The sequence below is a fragment of the Colobus angolensis genome, unplaced genomic scaffold (genome assembly GCF_000951035.1).
Source record: "Colobus angolensis palliatus isolate OR3802 unplaced genomic scaffold, Cang.pa_1.0 Scaffold304, whole genome shotgun sequence".
Lineage (NCBI taxonomy): Eukaryota > Metazoa > Chordata > Mammalia > Primates > Cercopithecidae > Colobus > Colobus angolensis.
Window position 1 is genome coordinate 374337 of NW_012116311.1, and position 20122 is coordinate 394458.

Consider the following 20122-nt stretch of genomic DNA (forward strand, 5'->3'; position numbering starts at 1 on the left):
CATGGGTAACCTATAACATATATCACAATCTATTAGCTGTAACTGAAAATGGGACTAATAGTACTTATTTGGAGAAACTTTGTGAGGAATAAAGCACATAAAAAAAGCCAACTGCCATGGCTGGCATTCAGCAAAAATAATTGCTCTCCACAATTACTGTCTTTCCAAAATAACAATAGCAGCTAACGTTCAAGTGCTTCTGGTTCTAAGCGGTTTTTCCTGTATTAATTTCGAGTTAATTAGGTTAGATTACTATGAGGTAGGCACTCTAATTAGCCCTGTTTTATAAAGAAGAAAACAAAGGTGCAGAGAGGTTTTGTAACTTATCCAAGGATATGCACAGACAGACATTAAGGGACAGCTGAGGTATGAATTTATGCAACCCAAAAGTTCTGTGGGTTTGAAAGTTTCTGGATTTTGTTTGCTGTGAAACTGTTAACTCTCACCTCTCCTTACGTCACTGAACCTGCCTTTAGAAAATCCTTTCAAAGTTTAGTTTTTTCACTCTTCTGTGGGTTAGGAAACAAACTCATCAATCTTACTGCAAATATTTTTATTATTTTTATTTGTTTTTTTTTTTTTACTTTAAGTTCCAGCATACATGCGGAGAATGTGCAGGTTTGTTACACAGGTATGTGTGTCATGGTGGTTTGCTGCACTACTGACTTATCCTCTAAGCTCCCTCCCCTCAACCCTGACCCCTCAACAGGCCCCAGTGTGTGTTGTTCCCCTCCCAAATTTAATACTGAATAAAGGAAGGGGAGTTCTAAGTGCAGATAAAAAAGACATAATATATTTAGTACAGAAGTTTTATGATAATTTGGAGGTTTAAAAGCTTTTTCTGCTTATGTCTATTCACAGTATAGCATTAATGTATTACACATTCATACCTGTATTCTATTTGTTCATTTTTTTCCCCCTACAAGAAACTCATAGTTAGTCATGGTAATAGCAGCTAATATTTACTGAGTGCTTATAATGTGCCAGGCACCTGCCAAGCATAAACCTAAGTATTTCATTTACTCATAACCACCATAAGTAGTACAACTAAGGACCAGTAACAACTGAGCAAGCTGTAGTCCAAGGACACACAGGGAACAGTGGGAGAGCAGGGATGGAAACTCGTGCAGTCTGGCTCACTGTGCTCTTCATCCACTTTGTGAAGACAGGGGCCTGTCTGGTTTACTCTCCACGCTCTCCTGCCATCTAACACAATCTAGGGCATCCAAGAAGCACTAGTGGTTCATTTTTTAAAATACACCTAAATAGACTCGCTTGAACCTGGGAGGCAGAGGTTGTAGTGAGCCAAGACTGTGCCACTGCACTCCAGCCTGGGCGACAGAGTGAGACTGTCTCAAAAAAAAAAAAAAAAAAAAACCCAAAAAACTCCTAAATAAAAGGAGAGCAATTTCAAGCGATATAAAAGGAGACTAACATAAAAGAGGAAAGTTTTGTGTAGAAGGGGAAAAACTTTTTAAGGCAGATTCGTCACAATTTATGGTAACTTCTTTAATTCTAAGAAAATCCATATTATCCCATAATACAAATTTCCCTTCCCATTTTCATCAGGGAGCTTTACATGCTCTATCCAACTAACAATTAGTCAGGGATACCAGAAGTCGAGTATCTTGGAAAATGAGGTGGAAGAGGATGATCAGAAAAATTGCAAGTCAGCCATGGAATGAACTTGCGTTTATTTCACAATTCAATTTAATCCTCTTTACCCTCACCTTTTTTAAAACAAAAATATGAGCAATATGTGCCATTATGATAGCCATTAATGGTGAAAGGATTAATTAAAACTATAATTATCTGATAAGACTAGCATACTGTCTAACCTGATTTAGAGCAGATTCATCTACTTCAACTAAAAATACTTAACATAAAAAAAGGTGTATAATGAAACAAAAATTAATCCTGCAGGTCCTGTTTCCATTACATATTTTCTAAGTAACTTCAGGTATCACTCAAATAAAGAGTCATAGTGCATTTTTAATTTTTATTAGTAAGAGTTCTGAGTACAAATAAATTTAATGACATTTAGAAAAAAAAAATTACCCTCTAAGGTTTGTTCATAAAGAAAACTCTGTTTTGTACATTTTAATTTCCAATTTTAATGCTTAATATCATAATGCCTTTACATCTATAACTTAACTTTAGGTTTAATTTTAATAATTCTGTCTTCTTGCATCTGGTTAAAGAGATCATCAGGTAGAAAAAAAGCAAAAAATTAGGTTAAATCACCTGAATAAAAAACTTAAAAGTTTTAAAAGCCTTTAAAACAACCTAAAACTTAGAATACTTTTGGCAGAAAAATTAGCAGCTAGGAACAAAATTAACATTACATAATATTTTACCAAGAACTGCATTACAAATAATATTGTTTTACATATATTAGAATGATTTGCAACATATTATAGTAAATGGTTATACATATCAGATGTAGAAACCTATTAAGAAAACTTTTTAATATAGTTTAGCACTTTTGAGATATTCTGTTCCCAATAAATAAAAGGAACACAATTTAGAAGATGATAGGTGGTACATCTTTTAATTGGAGACCTAACCAGGTAAGTCTTGATAAATAGTCATGCAACGAAATTCAATAATATGCATTTATAAGAACTCAGAATTAATACAGTAATGCCTTCCCCTCATCAGTATGCATGCCTGGCATCAGAAATCATACTACGAGCAAATGCTAGTAAATTCTTGAAAAAAAACAGCTGACTTTAGAATAAGTGCCAATCTAAATTTTTTATTCTTCCCAACACACTATTTCCACCACTCTTCATTTTAACAGTGTTTTCTCCTTGGTTGGTGGTATATTACTGCTTTTTAAAGACCAATCATATCCAGCATGATCCAAACTCATCAACTTCTCTATAAGCTGAAGTGAATTACAAACAGCCAAAAGACCAATGCATTCAAACAGAAAACTATCCACTCTAGTCAGCAAGGCAGAAGTCCTATGTCTAAAAATCTTTTCTACAAAGTTGCTTTAAAACTAGTCCTGTAAGTCCAATAGTATTACACTATTGTTGTCTCCTTGGTTTGAGGACAAGTTCAAATCTTAAAAGCATTAACATTTCCAAATTATATTACTCTGGAAACATAATTGAACTAAAGATCTTTCTGTAATATATTGGGATAAAGTTTCTTCTATTCTTTGTATTGGTATGTATTTCTACTATTACTTGCATTTGGCATGAAATCTTACACCCAGTCACTGAGATACAAAGAATGTAGGAGAACAAGGAGAGGAATTACACTGTATCCAAGCTTCTGGGGGCTATGACAGAGAGCAACTGTCCTTGCAAACAGAGAAATGTCTTCTGAACTCAATGTAATATTCTAACAGAATTGTAGGTAAGTGATTTCAGTAAATACTGAAATTGGGAAATGAGTAGTGTTTAGCTGTGGGTACTTTCAGAGGAATGAGAAATCCCAATGTTGTGACTGCTATCACTCAAGAGTAGCTCAGCACTGCCATGTAAGATAGGGACCCCTGGCCCTATCCATAAAGGGAAGGGCTCCTAAGAAGCACTAGTTCTCCACCATCTGGAGCTACACTTCCCAACACAGACTTTCACCCTTAATTTTCATTCAACAATTAGTGGGAAGACTGTATTTAGCTCAATGAGAATATGATCAAAAATACATAAATAGGGATAAAAGTAGAAAAGGAATACCACCTCCTGTGCAGTTAAACTTGCCATAGCACTGGTTGAAGAGTTAAAATCTATTTCATTTTTCAAGATACATTTTTATTTTTGGTTTCATTCAAAAAAGCCTCCTTCATTCTTGGCAAACTATCTATGTGGTGTATGTATGATCTACTTTTTAACTGCATTGTATTTAGCTATTAAAAATCATTCCTTAATAAGGACATTGTAGCATTAAAAAGTCTAAATGTTTATAATAAACACTGTATTAAAATATTTCAATATTTACAATTAGGAAAAATGTATACTCCAGTCAGTCATCTCAGTGCTACTTCTTCAATTTCATCTTCTACAGAATCAACTGCTTTTACTGCTGGTTTATCATCTGCATGTTTTAATCGGTGTCTATTTGGATTAAAACTTCTTCCTTCATTGAGGAAAAAGTCTTCATCTTCATCACGTTCTCGATCTCTGCTGCCTTTATCCCCAGGGAGAAAATTTAGAGGGTCAATGTCTCCTTTACCGGAAGCCACAGAATTTGGGTCACTGCTTTTGGAGGAAATGGTGCTGCTACCACTGGCACCAAATAACTGTTCCATCAAATTAGCTTTTTTCTCTTTTCTTGTAATTAAATCTGTACCATCTTTACTAAGTTTTTCCACACTGTTTTTTTGGAAATCCAAAAAACTACTTTTTTGACTAAATGGATTTGACTTCTCTGATGTTTTTGCAAATGAAGGCACATACCTACCAAATGCAAACTCTTTAGGGGAGGCTGGACTTCTAACATTTGCTGAATTTTGACCTTCTCCTTTTGGAGTTGAGAAATCGATGTCTTGCAAATGATGCCCATTAAATAACCTCTCTGAGGATTCAGAGAACCTGTATGTTTTGGGGCTTCTCTCTGGGGAGTGTAGTTTTGATTCAAAATCAGGTAACAATGGGAGAACAGGGTATTTTAGATTTCGAGAATCTTGGAGTTCTCTGTCAATTTCATTCAGTTTAGCAAGTAGCATTTCTCTCTTCAGTCTTTCTTCTTCCTCTCCTTGCAATTTATCCATATTCTGAATTTGATATATTTCTAGTTGGTACCTTCCAGTTTCCCACTCTGGCTTTTCTTCTCTTTCCAGTAAATATGTCTTTTCTTTTTGCTTTTTATCAAGTTCTTCTCTTTCCCATTCTGTATGAAATCAAATTTTTTTAAATGGGATTTTGTAACAGTCAGTATTTTTAAACAGGAAAACTATCAAGTTTTATAAAACAACCATATTTAATTTGGGTATAGTAAGTCAAGTGAGAAAAGACATCATAAATTTCATTTTTACTTGATATTCTGGGCATAGAGAATAATATATTTAATATGTATTGTATTTAAGATCCTCATTTATAAAAAAAATTTGTTCTTCAAGATACTGGTGGAGAAGAAAGGTTCTTTGCCTATTTTTTACAACTAATATAATGCTGTATGGTAGGGATGGATGGATAGATGGAGTAAAGACTCTACACTTAAAAATAAATGAAACCTTTGGATGTCATGTCCTGAGATATGACTTACGTGGTATTCTGACAGAAGATGCATTAACTTGAATCTAATTAAGAGAAAACTTCAGACAAACCCAAAATGAAGAACATTCTGTTTTTAAAAATGGGTCTATATTCATCAAAAATGTTAATCTCTCACACACATTCTCTTTTTCCCTCTCTCTCTCTCTCTGTACATATATATATGTAACAAAAATCTCCAGATTAAAGAAGACTGAAGAGATATGAAAACTAAATACAATTCATGATCTTGTAACAGAATGAAGAAAATGCTATCAAGAACAATATTGTATCAACTGACAAAATAATAATATGAATGACAGATTAATGTGTTGCATCAAAATTAAATCTCTTGAAGTTGAAAACTACATTAGAATACGGTCTAAGAGAATGTCTTAGTTTGGGGATATATACATAGAAGTATTTAAAGGTATGGGCATGAGATACACAACTCACTCACAAATAGTTCTTTAGCTACTCTTTCAACTTTAACTTTGAAACTATTTCCAAATGAAAAAATTAAAAATATTAAAATATGTAAGAACACTGCAAGTATAGTAACTTTAGTAAATGGCATCTGAATTCTACTTCATCAGAATTTTCTGAATGCAACTCACCCTTATTCCCTAACCCTAAATAGCAAATGACTTAGAGTGTTCAATTTTTTTCTTTCCTTAATAACATTATTCAAATGTGTACAGCTCCTGATAAGCCATCCCCTACCACTGTATCCACCTTTCTTTGTTCTACCTAACCGATTAACAGTTAAGTTGGAAGATATTAGAGGACGCTCACTCTTTCTTTCCCAAGGAATGCTGACTTGTCACATGCTTAAACAAATTCTTTTTCTTACCATCCTCCAGCTTTTCAACCTCCTGTTTTACGACATGGAGTTCTTCACCTTTAACAAAATTTTCTTCTCTTTCCACAGTTGGGTTTAGAATCCCTGCTTCTCCATGCCCATCTTGCTTCTGAGACTGCAAGTCCTATTATACGTTAAAAAAAAAAATGCAAGTTCACAAATTATAGAAAAGGGGGGGAACTAAACAACACAGATTTATCCATTAAACATGATTACCAACTAAGTTAAAAATTAATGCAGATTTTCAATTAATAAATCAGTAAATCACAAGTTACCACTCCTTGAAAAATGCTTCAAAACCACACAGGATTATTTCTATTAAAATTGTAAAGAAGCATTTATAAGACGTATTAGAACCGGTATAACTGAAGTAAAGCCAAAATGGTACATAAAGTTCTGAAGAGACAAGTTTTAGAAGGATCCTTGCTTTGTGCATTTTCACCAAAAATCTGATTAATTCAGTTAACCAGTAATGGCTATTTGCCAACTACGCGAATCAACTGAGATGCTGTTGAACTGTGACATGAGCAGTGACAATACTATGTCCAAGCCTCCAATTAATATATTTTATAATATTCAAATCAAATAAAAATGTTATAAACTTAAAATTCCTTGTTTCCTATGGTAACTTTCAAATATGTGGGTGTGTGATTTTTCTTTTTTTTTTTTTTTTTTTTTTGAGACGGAGTCTTGCTCTGTCTCCTGGGCTGGAGTGCAGTGGCCGGATCTCAGCTCACTGCAAGCTCCGCCTCCCGGGCTTACGCCATTCTCCTGCCTCAGCCTCCCGAGTAGCTGGGACTACAGGCGCCCGCCACCTCGCCCGGCTAGTTTTTTGTATTTTTTAGTAGAGACGGGGTTTCACTGTGTTAGCCAGGATGGTCTCGATCCCCTGACCTCGTGATCCACCCGTCTCGGCCTCCCAAAGTGCTGGGATTACAGGCTTGAGCCACCGCGCCCGGCCGTGATTTTTCTTAATAAAAGTGAAATATCTATTATTAGTAAAGACTTGTCTAGTATCCATTTTCATCTTCTTCCTTTTAGCAACAGAATCCTGTGAGTTTTAGCAGGACATAGAGCTGCTTAGCTGGAGACTACATTTGCTACCCTCCCTTGCAGCTAGAAAGGACTAATGGAAGGGGAGTGGAAGTACATGTGCAATTTCAGATCACATTTACAAAACCAAATGCTACTTGCCCTCCATTTCCTTGTTGCCCTTTCCCACAGGGGTGGTAAGCAAGTTCCAACCATACACAAGAGGGCTACACTCTTCAAAATGGAAGATCAACAAGACAGGGGATGACTACCATGAAACAAAGCTGTCTACCAACTGTCAACTACCAACTGACTTCAGTCTATTACAAGAGAGAGAAATTTTTCTCTCACTTGAGCCACTTTATTCTTTTTCCAATAGCAACTTAGCTTGTACTGTAAGCTACCATTTGGTGAGGCCCTTTACAGTGGCAGGTTCAGTCTAAAGAGTTTTATGAACATCATGATTATTTCCAATTTCATGTGACTAAAAAAGAAATAAAAAATAGGCCGGGTGCAGTGGCTCAAGCCTGTAATCCCAGCACTTTGGGAGGCCAAGACGGGCGGATCACGAGGTCAGGAGATCGAGACCATCCTGGCTAACATGGTGAAACCCCGTCTCTACTAAAAATACAAAAAATTAGCCGGGCGAGGTGGTGGGCGCCTGTAGTCCCAGCTACTCGGGAGGCTGAGGCAGGAGAATGGCGGGAACCCGGGAGGCGGAGCTTGTAGTGAGCCGAGATCGCGCCACTGAACTCCAGCCTGGGCGACAGAGCGAGACTCCGTCTCAAAAAAAAAAAAGAAATAAAAAATAAAAAAATTTCATGATCACTCATCGTCACAACCCTGAAAAGTAATCCACCTTAATTTTATAGATGAGAAAAGTGAGGCTACAAGAAGTCACACAATTAAAATGTTAGAATTTAACTAAAATGAGAGCTAACTCCAAGGCTCTCATACTCTTACACTCTTTTCACTATACCAGGTTTCTATTCCTTCTGTTGAATGTATACTATAAAAAGACCAATTTTTTTTTAGTTCTTTTAAAGTTAATAATTACTTTGTCATTCCTCACTTTGTGACCTCAAAAAGACAAATCAACATGATCTAGTTTCAATGACAGAACAAATACAGAAACACACTTAGCGGATACAACTAACTTGTATGAATTATCAAGCAAAAATAAATAAACAAGCTAGAATATACAGAGAAATCAAATCAGTCCATCCTTTCTGTTTCACACCTCAAGAAGAGACCTCAGGGTCACTGGGAAACTTATAAGGTATAAACATATACCATTGTATGAAATATGCTAGGTTGCCAATATGTTGTTTTCTTTGGAGTTTAAGCGGTAAACATTAAAGATAAAACTCTCTTAGAGAAAGAGACTTTCCAGTGATTCAGAATGGAGGTCCTTTTAAATGAAAGTCCAACAGAGACTCCCTGAATTTCACTCTAATTTGAACAGGATAAGATCAGATTCCATTGCCATTACTTTGTTCATTATTCAGTCAGTTACCATGTAAAATTCTCTTATATAGGAGACCAAAAAAAAATTAAACCTAGTCAAATTCTAAGAAATCAAATTCTAAGAAATCATAAGAAAACTACTATTACTTGCTACCAAACATAAAAGTACTGAGGGTTTTCCAAGACTATCTCGGTACATAAGAGAAACTTAGAAGGCAAATTCTTCTCTTCTGCCCCCAACCCAGGAGGCACAATCCATCATTCTGAAGCACCTGAAATATGTGATGTAAACTAAAAGAGTCAAGCCAAAAGAATTTTATAAAATACACAATACCTCTTTCCCTTCAAAAAGGCTAGTTGCATATTCACATAGACATAGTACTACCTTCATTTGAAATTTTAAAATGTTTGATATTGTGTTTTTACGAGTAACTTCATACTGAATTTGGTACATAATAATACTGCTAAACTCACTAAAGTAAGATGTTCTGGTTCTTCCCATTTGTTTTCATAACACATAATTGTTTCTGGTGTTAAAGGATATTCCTCTGGCTTGAAGTCTTCCATCGTTTGTACTCCTTTTGTACACAGGTCTGCAAAATCACTCTGGCACGCAGCTACAATGAAAATCATTTTAAAATGATTATTACAATGAATAATGCCAAAATATATGGAATTCAACTGGCATGTATATATACACACACACATATATATATATATGCATGTGTGTGTACATATACATGTACATTTAAACACACCACTTCATTTAAATGGTGAATATATATATTCATTATATAAATATAATGTATGTTTTGCTCAGCTTAATACTCACTATTACTATTTTTGTTTCTAGAATTTACTGGCAATTGTATGATTTGGGGAGAATTCTGACTACAAATGCTTTAAGTTTCACAACGTTTATATTTTAAAATCTTGCAATTCACATAAGAGGGAAATTACAGTTTTGTTAAAAAAGAAAGTAAAACTACAAATAACAATACAAAGTATTTGTAGGTGAAATCAACTGACATCTGAGATTTACTTTAAAATATTCTAGAGAAAAGTAGAAAAAAATAGATGAAATAAAACTGGTAAAAAGAATAACTGTTAAAGCTACATGATACATAAATGAAAGTGCATCATATTACTCTCTACTTTGGGGTATATTTGTATATTTTCAAAAACATTTAAAAAATTATAATAAGGAAATTTCAAAAAGTTATGTAAAACAATTTTAACAGCCTCTCTTCCAGGGAAAAAACCAGAGAAAACTGAAAAGAATTTCTGAAAATTGTCGGAAATTTAAATTGCAAAAAATACATTTATTTTAAATATATTTCAATGAGATTCTTTTCCTTCCCTTCCATTTCAGAATTATTGTACTCTCACTAAATAATAGCAATAATATCAGTTTGTGAACAATCATAGTTACTATACCATTTTTTCTTAATGCAAGTTCTTTTTCTTTATTTGGAGAGGACTTTGGCAGACGATTAGAATATATATTTTTTATATCCAGTTCTCTCTCCTTTTCCTGAAAACAAACACAACATAATTAAGGAAGTAGAGTCTCAGTTTAAAACAAAACAAAACCCCTCACTTTGTCATCTGGTATTTTCTTACCATCTTGAAAGATACCTGGTTCAGCTTCCTTCTGTAACTACCAAACTATAGAAAAAAAAGTCTCTAGTATACTGAGGTTAGGATAGAGCAATAATTTTCCCGAAAAAGTCTAATATGTCCTGGAAATTTAAAAAATTAAGGCAAATTTCATTTTTTACCCATTCTTACCTGATATAGCTAGTATTGTCTTAACTGAGACACAGAGACAAATAATTTAGTATCTCTCAAATGTAAGTTCTGAAATATTGATGAGTTAAAAATTAGACCACTCTTTTAAACACAGGCATACTTGGCCATTTTGGGGCTGTGGCTTTTTCTGAGAATTTTATTAACAAAAAGAAAACATAAGATAATGTATAATTGTGCACTATTTTACACAAAATTTTGTGCAAAATTTCATTCTGTCTAGAACTCATTGATGACTTCGACGTAGAATGAAAATTGCCTGTTTTAACAAAATTAGATAATTTGAATACTTTCTCTAAACACTGTGAAAACGAAGAGCATCATTTGAAACAACTTCAAAAATAATAAATCATTGGGTGATCTAAGGAAAAACACTGAATTATTCAACCATGCAACACAGTGAAGCTCTAGTTCCCAAAATTTTCTTCTATGATTTTACAATTTACTTCAGTTACATCATTTCTATTGGTGTATTCAGTGTTTCACCCTTTTTTGTTTTTGTTTTTAATTTCACTTTGTTATAGTGATTATACCAAAAACCTTTTCTAAGTACTAAAGACAATACCAGAATTTTGTAAATTATATTGTACCAACTTACAAATATGAATAGTAATATTTAGTGTTTTAAAATATTTAATTTTCATCTAATACACATTATGGAAAACATAATGCAATTTAAAATACTTACCTTTAATTTGTGATATAGTCGCTGTACCTCCTTTTGAAGAACTTTATTTTCATCATAAGCATCATATGCCCTTTTCCTTTCAGCAAGCAACTGTCGTTGGAAACTGTTAGTACTCAGCTCAAGGTTTTTTGATAGTTCCTATATGTATAAATACATAAAAAGCACTCCTTTAAAAAAAACCCAACAATAAAACATAACACATAGCAGTGTCAAAATGATGTTTTTAGTGGTATTGTCCAAGACCTACAAATCAGACTGGGCATAGCATTCATGTACATAAGCTCTGTTTACCAACAATTTAGTAAGGTATCAAGCCTATTATTCCTATCTGTTTTTCATAGTAATTTGTAAATAAATTCTTAAGGATGGGATGGTGGCTCATGCCTATAATCCTGCGCTTTGAGAGGCCTAGGCGGGAGGAGCACTTGAGACCAGCCTAGACAACAAAGCAAGAGCCCATCTCTATAAGAGTTTAAAAATTAGCTGGGCATGGTGGTGCATGCCTATAGTCCTTGCCACTCAGGAGGCTGAGATGGGAAGATCACTGGAGCCTGGAAGTTTGTGCCAATGAACTGAAGCCTTGGTGACAGAACAAGACTATCTTCAAAACAAAACACAACAAAACAAACAAACAAAAAAACCTTAAGCACACACACATTGCTTGGGCAAATAATAAGATACCAAGACAGATAAAATTACACAGCACTACCAAAGCTGCAGAGAGTACCTAGAGTAAAACATCTCTAGATAAAAACAATAGCCATTTCCATCCATGGTCTTCAAACATGTTCTATCAAGTTTATAAAATAATTTATGTTAAAATATTTTCTTATAAAATAACTTAAGTTGTCAAGACACCATTTCTAACTTGTGGTTTTTTTAAAGCATCTTATAGATAGATAGATAGATAGATAACAAATAAATGTTTATTATAAGTATAAATAAAATCACAAAGAAAAACAGAAAGTAAAAAGCAGTTACAATCTCATTACGTTGTGATAATCACTGCCAACATTTCGACGTATATAATTTGAGACTTTTATGTATCTTTCTCAGTAAATAACACCATAAATCCCTAAGTCAATCTACTGTAATAACACAATCTTTTTTCAATGGAATAGTATTGTACTTTACAGATTATCATAACTTAACTAAATTCTGCTGTTCAATATTAGGGTGCTCCAATTTTTCCTAGAGTGAACATCCTAATATATCTAACTTTAATCATTTATTATTTCCTCAGGGTAAATGTTAAGAAATAAAATGTCTTAGACTTTATCTAAATCAAGAACTCCTGACCTTTGAAAGGTCCCATTAAGCAAATGAAAAGATAAGCCACAGACTAGGGAAAATATGTGCAAATCCCCTACCTGCTAAAGCAGGGGTGCCCAACCCCTGGGCTACAGAATGCTACTGGCCTGTGGCCTGGTAGGTACCGGGCTTGCACAGCAGGAGGTGAGTGGCAGTGAGCAAGCGCGAGCATCCGCGAGCATTACCGCCTGAGCTCTGCATCCTGCCAGATCAGCAGCAGCATTAGATTCTCACAGGAGCACAAACCCTATATTGTGAACTGTGCCTGTGAGGGTTCTAAGTTGTACTCTCCTTATGAGAATCTAATGCTTGATCATCTGAGATGGAACAGTTTCAGCCTGAAACCACCCCCTCAACCCCGTCCATGGAAAAACTGTCTTCCTGGTGCCAAAAAGGTTGGGGACCGCTGTGCTAAAGGACTTGTATGAAGAAATGTATAGAGTTATCCCTCTGTGTCTGTAGGAGATTGGTTCCAGGACTCCTGTGGATACCAAAATCCAGGCATAGTCAGGTCCTGCAGTCAGTCCTGTGGAAACTGAGTATATAAAAAGTCGGGCCAGGCGCAGTGGCTCATGTCTGTTACCCCGGCACTCTGGGAGGTCGAGGCAGCGGGATCACAAGGCCAAGAGATCGAGACCATCCTGGCTAACACGGTGAAATCCCATCTCTACTAAAAATACAAAAAATTAGCCTGTGTAGTGGCATGTGCCTGTAGTCCCAGGTACTCGGGAGGCTGAGGCAGGAGAATCACTTGAACCCGGGAGGCAGAGGTTGCAGTGAGCCAAGATCATGCCACTGCACTCCAGCCTGGGCAACAAGAGCAAGACACTGCAAATACTTTTATTTCTGCATTTGGCTATAGAATGTGGAACCTGTGGATATGGTGGGCCGACTGTGTTTATTGAAAAAAAAATTTGCATAAGTAGACCCACTCAGTTCAAACCCGTGTTGTTCAATGGTCAACTGTATATTACATCTAAACATCTATATCTGTCCCACAAAATTCAGTAACATGAAACCAAACAGCTCAGCAAAAAATGGAGGAAATATGTAAACAGATAATTCACCAAAAAGATATCCAGAGACAAATAGGCACATAGAACAATGCTTCAATATCATAACTTATAAAGGAAATACAAATTAAAGCCACAGTAAAACAATGCTACTTATCTATCAGACTATCTAAAACTGGAAAAAATGAGCATACAAAATGGCTAGGATGAGTAGCAACCAGAACTCTCACACACTTTTGTTTTGGGAATGTACAATGGTACAACCATTTTGGAAAACAGTTGGGCAGTAAAACATACATCTACTATATATAACACAGTCATTCCACACTTAGGTCTTTACACAGGAGAAATAGAAGCCAGTGTCTATACAAAGACTTCTGCATGAATGTTCACAGCAGCTTTATTTGTAATAGTTAAAAACTGGAAACAATCCAAATGTCCATCAATGGGATGGATTAATGGATAAACAAAATGTCATATATATGTATACAATAAGGGTAACCACCACTTAGCAATAAAAAAGAATGAACAACTGATACTTTCAACAACATGTTTGAAACTCAAAACAGTTTTGCTAAAGAAACCAGGAATAAAATAATACATACTATATGACTCCACGTATATAAAATTCTTAAAATGCAAAGTAATTAGAGACAAAAAGTAGATTAGCTGAGGAGTAGTGGGCAGGGATTGATAAAAGGGAGGGAGTACAAAAAGGCATTAAAATTTTTTATAGATAATAAAAAACAGTAAAAACAAGTATATAAGTTTTGAAAAATGAAGCTTCTGGGTTGATAGACATTTGTACAATTTTAAGGTTTTGAAAAGCATTACCAAAATGCCCTTAGAAAAGGTTGTAACAGTTTACATTTTCTTTGAAAGTCTAGTGGCCTTTATTTCACTAGATACTTATAGTAACAGGATACTGTAATTCTTTAATCCATCAGATTGGCCTAAAGAAGGATACAATTGTTTTAATTTGTATTTCTTTGATGACTACTAAAGTTAATTTTCATCTTTATTGTCCATCCATATTCTTCATGAAATGTTTTTGTAATGTAATAAGAATTTAAAAGATAACGACGAAATGAGGAAAAAGCAAACTGATAAACAAAAGAAGCAAAAAAGTTAAGAATTTTCCAGAATTGAAGATATAATGAGAGATGAAGTTGGAAAGAGCATCATGATAAAGACTGGATCAGAAAAGAATCATCAAGGGATGCTAAATTTTGATGAGGAACAAGATATTTACATATTCTTAAGGCAGCTCCACATGGACAGATTATTGATTTCACTATAAGAGGAAGAACAGTTGATGGGTAAATGTTAGAGAACTTGAGCAGCACTTTGGCTAGGAGATCAAAATTAACATCACTAGTGAAGGTCAGGAGATATCATGTGGCTCCAGATGTGATATCTTAAGAAGGAAAATAATATTACCTATTCAGTATTCTCACCAAAAACACAAAAACTCCAGTCTATACACAATGAAACATAAAAGAAATACAAAGTTAAGGATATTCTATTAAATGAAAAGGGGTAGGGAGCTGTATGCTTCAACAAATGTGAATGTCATAAATAAAACAACAGTATGTGGAAATGTTCCAGATAAAAGAAGGCTGGAAAACTGGACAATTCAGTATAATACTTGACCCTAGACTGGGTCCTACTGGAGAACAGAAAGTACTATAAAAGATATGATGAAGGCTGGGTGCGGTGGCTCACGCTTGTAATCCCAACACTTTGGGAGGGTGAGGCGGGCAGGTCACGAGGTCAGGAGTTTGAGACCAGCCTGACGAACATGGTGAAACCCATCTCTACTAAAAATACAAAAATTAGTTGGGCATGGTGGTGTGCACCTGCAATCCCAGCTACTCAGGAGGCCGAGGCAGGAGAATCGCTTGAACCCAGGAGGTAGAGGTTGCAGTGAGACAAGATGGTGCCACTGCACTCCAGCGTGGGTGACAGAGCAAGACTCTGTCTCAAAAAAAAAAAAAAAAAAAGATATGATTAAGTCAACTGAAAAAAAACAGACAGTAGATTAGAGGAAATTATTGTATAAGTGTAAATCACAGTATAACCGTGTAAATCACAGTATAACCACAATTTTACTATGGTTCTATAAGAGCATAATCCCTATTCTTAAAAAATACATGCTGATGTATTTAGGGGCATGATGTATCCAAGTTACCCTCAAATAGTTAAAAGAAAAATTGTCTATATAATATTATAAGGCAAATGGGATAAAACGTTAACAACAGACGAATCTGGGTAAACTGTATAGGAGTGTTCTTTGTACTGTTTTCAGATTTGCAACTCTCTGTAAGCTTGAAATTATTTCCATATAAAATATTAATTTAAGAAAATCCTATCCCCCTAGATATTTTGGAGCAAAACAGGAAACCATTAAACGCAATAAGAATGTGTTAAAAAAAAAAAAAATACCAGGGCTAAAAAATACTCAAGTTCCAAATGATAATAACTGTCAACCTGGGATCTAGCAAGACCCAGTGAAATTATCATTGAAGAGTAAAGATAAAATATATTCAGACAAATACTAAAGAGTGTTGCCACTCAGAAGCTCTCATTTACATATATATTTCAGTTAAGAAAGGAAGTGAACCCTGAAGGAACAATAACGAAAACGGTGACATGCAAGAAATAATGGTAAACTAATAAATACTATTAAAATACTAAGAAGAAATTTTTTAAAATTAAAAATACTGTTAAATTAAAAGATTAAGTAGAAGAAAAAAAAAAAAAAGCAAAACCAAATTCCCACATGAGGACTAAATCCAGAAGGTTTCAGTGGTGAAATCTAACAAATTTTAAGAAACAGATTATCTGTAAAAGAGAACAGAAAGGAAAAACTCTATGTCATTTTTGATGAGATTTTTTATAATCTTGATGTCAATAGTGGAAAAACAAAATCGTACACCATTCCAAAATATGAATATTGTTGCAAAAGTCCCAAATACTAGCAAAAGGAATTCAGCAATGTGTAAAAATTGAATCACAACTAAATAGCACCTATCCCAAGAAGTAAAGAACGAGAGTAGTTTCACATTCAAAACAATCCATGATTTAAAACAAAAACCCTAGCAAGCCACTAGTAGAAGAAAATATCCTTACACATAAATACATACACAAATTCACAGAAAAAGATCCAAAAGGATACACACTAAGATACCAAAAGTGGTGACATCTGAGTGGTAAGAATGAGAATGTTTTCATTTTATCTTTTAATTCTTCTCTAATTAAAAAATATATATACATGTACTACTTATAAAAAATAAAAAGCTTCTAAAATATGTTTATATTAAAATGCTTAGAAAAATCATATCTAACAACTTCAGAATAGTAGTTACTTCTGAGCAGGGAGAGTAGAAAAAGGATGTTTGGAGAAAGGATACAGGGAAACTTCAATGTATTTTAGAAAAATAAGATCTAAAGCAAAAATAGCAAAATATCAAGTAGGTACATGAATGTTTTAAATACTTTTTGTATATTCAAAATATTTCATAAAAAAATCAGAAGTACTTTAAGAAATTAAATAAACTAAAAGGATAAAGAAGAGAATGCAAATAGTAGTTATCTTCGGCTGGTAGGACTATGGATATTTTCCCCCCACTTTTACTGTAAATTTCAAAACATCTTTAAACAAATATGTTAATAATACAATAAAATTTAAAATACTTAACATTTTTTCCAAAGGATAAGTAATTTTACCTTCATTTGTTTTTTTATTAATTAGTAAAGAATTAGATTTAAATACCAATATTGCATTTGTTAAAATAAGTCTATCAATGTCAGTTGTTTTAATATCTGTTCAGTATTGTTATAGCTCAATTCTAAAGACTCAGATCCTTGTGTAAGCAAGGACCTTGGAGGTCGTGAGTCTACCTTATAGTAATACCTTTTTACGGTATTCCTAGAAGGTAGACATTGAATCTTTGCACAAATACTTCTGGTAGCAGAAAGCTTGATAATCAAAGGATACTGATTTCATTATTGGACAATTCCAATTATTAGGAAGCTCTTTTGAATGAGTGCAAACCAGTTTTCTAGTAATATCCATTAGGTTTGTATTGCCTTCAGGAAATAAATCTATTTCTCCCGCTCCATGTGACAGCCCTTTAAACAATGAAGTAAGTTAACATTTTTCCTTATCTTTTCTATGATTTTATGTTTCTTCCACTGTTTCTTTTACGGCAGTTTTTTGACACCCTGGTAATCCTGTCTGCTTTCCACATGTCAGTTTGTTACCTAAAATCTGGTACTTATTATTAGATGTGATCTGACCAGTGAAATTAGACTTATTATTACCTCTTAGGACGAAGGTACCACCATACTTGGTTAACTTCTTCTCTTCCAATTTTTTAAATGGCCATATAATTACAGGTTCATATACTTTAAAAATTATGCTTTAACTTCAATTACTATTAATCCAGGGCTCCCCATAGTGTACACACAAAATAGATGGAAAAAAATTGAGGTGAAACAGTTAACCTGACTAAATTTTATCTTGCTTATTTTAGGCCAGATTTTGAGCCTAGGGGGATCAAGCTTGATCTTGTCATCCATCAAATTCATTGGGCCTCCTGTTTTTGAACCTGTCAAGAACATATCCATCCATTCATTATTTTAAGAAACACTAATTTTATGCCAGACAGAGTGCCAAATGTTGTAGATACAAAATCAAATAAGACTTGTTCGTGCTGTTAAGAAACCTGGTCAAATTCACTGATAAATATGCTGAAAGGAACAGAGCCTAAGACAGCACTTGAAAGCACGCACCTAGAAACCTTCTCTTCAAGTTGACAGCTATTTATTTACCTGTACCCTTTGGGTACAATTACTGATCCAATTGTAAAACTTTCTAACACTATTTTCAACCAGTCCATAATTCTCCAATAAAATACAAACATGAAAGCTTTACAGAATTTACCATATACTATCCATATTATATCTACTATATGCTAACTGATATAATATACAGTTATATAATATATTGTATATAGCATATTGCATGTTCTGTATACTAATACATTGCATATACTATACACATCTGTATTATATAACTGTATAGAATTCTATAATTGTATATACTATACTGAGTTCTATATAGTTCTCTATATATAATATATACAGTTCTATAACTGTATATTCTATAACTGTGTAGTATAATGGTATAGTATGTAGTATATAGTATAGAATACAGATGTGTAATATATAGTATATATACATAGGAGAATATAGTAGACATAGCATATCTTCATGCACTATTCTAGCAATCCTAAGCGGGGGGTGGGGGGAAGAAAGTAAGAATAGCTCTAAGTAAGCAATATTTTCCAAAACATTTAAAAACCTGGTAAGGATTTCTATCAAGCTCACTGACTGATAATTTCTAACACCTACCTCTGTTTACCTCTGAAAACACTGGTATTTGCCTTTTTTCACTTTCTCACTTCTCCTAGTCTTCCTAACTCTCCAAAGTACAATGACAAAGGCTCTGGAATCACATTTGCAAGGTTCTTCAGTCTTCTGGAGGATAATTCATTTGAATCTGGAGACTGAGCTAATCTAAATGAGCTATCTGTGTCTTACTATTTCTTCATCTGCTTTGAGCAGGACAAGACAGAGGCAAACTCATAATCCAATAGTTGTGCTTCCTCTGTACATTACAAGTCTGCCCTAAGTAATGGATCTTGTTCTTGTTCTAATGAAACCTGTTTTCTTTAATGAAATCTGTTTTCTTTAAAAGTGTTTTGCCTTTCCTTACTCTGAGCTTTTGTCTTCCAACATAGATTTTACTCAACAGTATTTACCAGTTAGCACCAAAAATACAACAGATTTTAGAAGTGATTTCTGCTCAGCAAATGACATATAGAGAATTAGCATGATGACAGACTTTGAAAAAACAATTAGTATCTTTTACAGTTTTTAGATCATTTCATCAGAAGATGCTGATAAAAGAACCAAAATTATAATATTTTAATTACTGCTATTATTTAAAACTATGAAAAAACACAAAATGTACTATTATAAGAGGAACCTATTACTCAGCATTTAAACATGATAAAATTCCAAGGATTTTACTAAAATGATAACAAAATAATAGAGCAACAGAAGACAGAATACTGCAATTCTACTCCCAAACACGAGCTTCTAGTGACCTATATGATTCTTTTTTGTTTCGTTGTTCTGTTTTTTTCTTGAGAAAAAGTGTACCCTATAGTTTACTGGAGTCCTTTTAATAATTATGTGCATAATATTACATTTATGATCTTCTCACAATGCTTGGAAGATTCTCACTCTGTCACGTAGGCTGGCGTGCAGTGGCATGATCTCAGCTCACTGCAACCTCCACTTCCCAGGTTAAAGTGATTCTCCTGCCTTGGCCTCCCGAGAAACTGGGATTACAAGGAGTGCACCATCACACATGACTAATTTTTGTATTTTTAGTAGTAATTTGGTTTCAACATCTTGGCTAGGCTGGTCTTCAACTCCTGAGCTCAACTGATCCGTCTGCCTCCACCTACCGAAGTTCTGAAATTATAGGCATGAGCCATTGCGCCTGGCCATGACCTATCTGATTCTATGTGACCTAGAGGAAGGCAAATAACATCTCTCAGTTTCCTCAACAGTTCAATGTTTGCATTGGACTAGAGAGTTCCCCATGGAGGTGTTTCAGAGGTTGCTTCAAGTTGTTAGGCATGTGAATTTCTGAAGT

The 20122-nt window shown here is 34.3% G+C and overlaps 2 protein-coding genes across 3 annotated transcripts in view; one reads left to right on the forward strand and one right to left on the reverse strand.

The window, feature by feature from the left end:
• Positions 1–20122, forward strand: part of SH3BGRL2 (SH3 domain binding glutamate-rich protein like 2) — a 287302-nt gene that overhangs the window by 57838 nt on the left and 209342 nt on the right. The gene's annotated exons all lie outside the window — the stretch shown is intronic.
• Positions 1986–20122, reverse strand: part of LCA5 (Leber congenital amaurosis 5) — a 51946-nt gene continuing 33809 nt past the window's right edge. For both annotated transcript variants that reach the window (XM_011950274.1, XM_011950272.1), the window contains 5 exons: positions 11066–11203; positions 10006–10102; positions 9043–9185; positions 6061–6193; positions 1986–4845 (listed from right to left, as the gene is read on the reverse strand). In XM_011950274.1, the coding sequence (XP_011805664.1) occupies positions 3983–4845; positions 6061–6193; positions 9043–9185; positions 10006–10102; positions 11066–11203 (1374 nt within the window). In that variant the 3' untranslated portion in view covers positions 1986–3982. The remainder of the gene's footprint in view (positions 4846–6060; positions 6194–9042; positions 9186–10005; positions 10103–11065; positions 11204–20122) is intronic.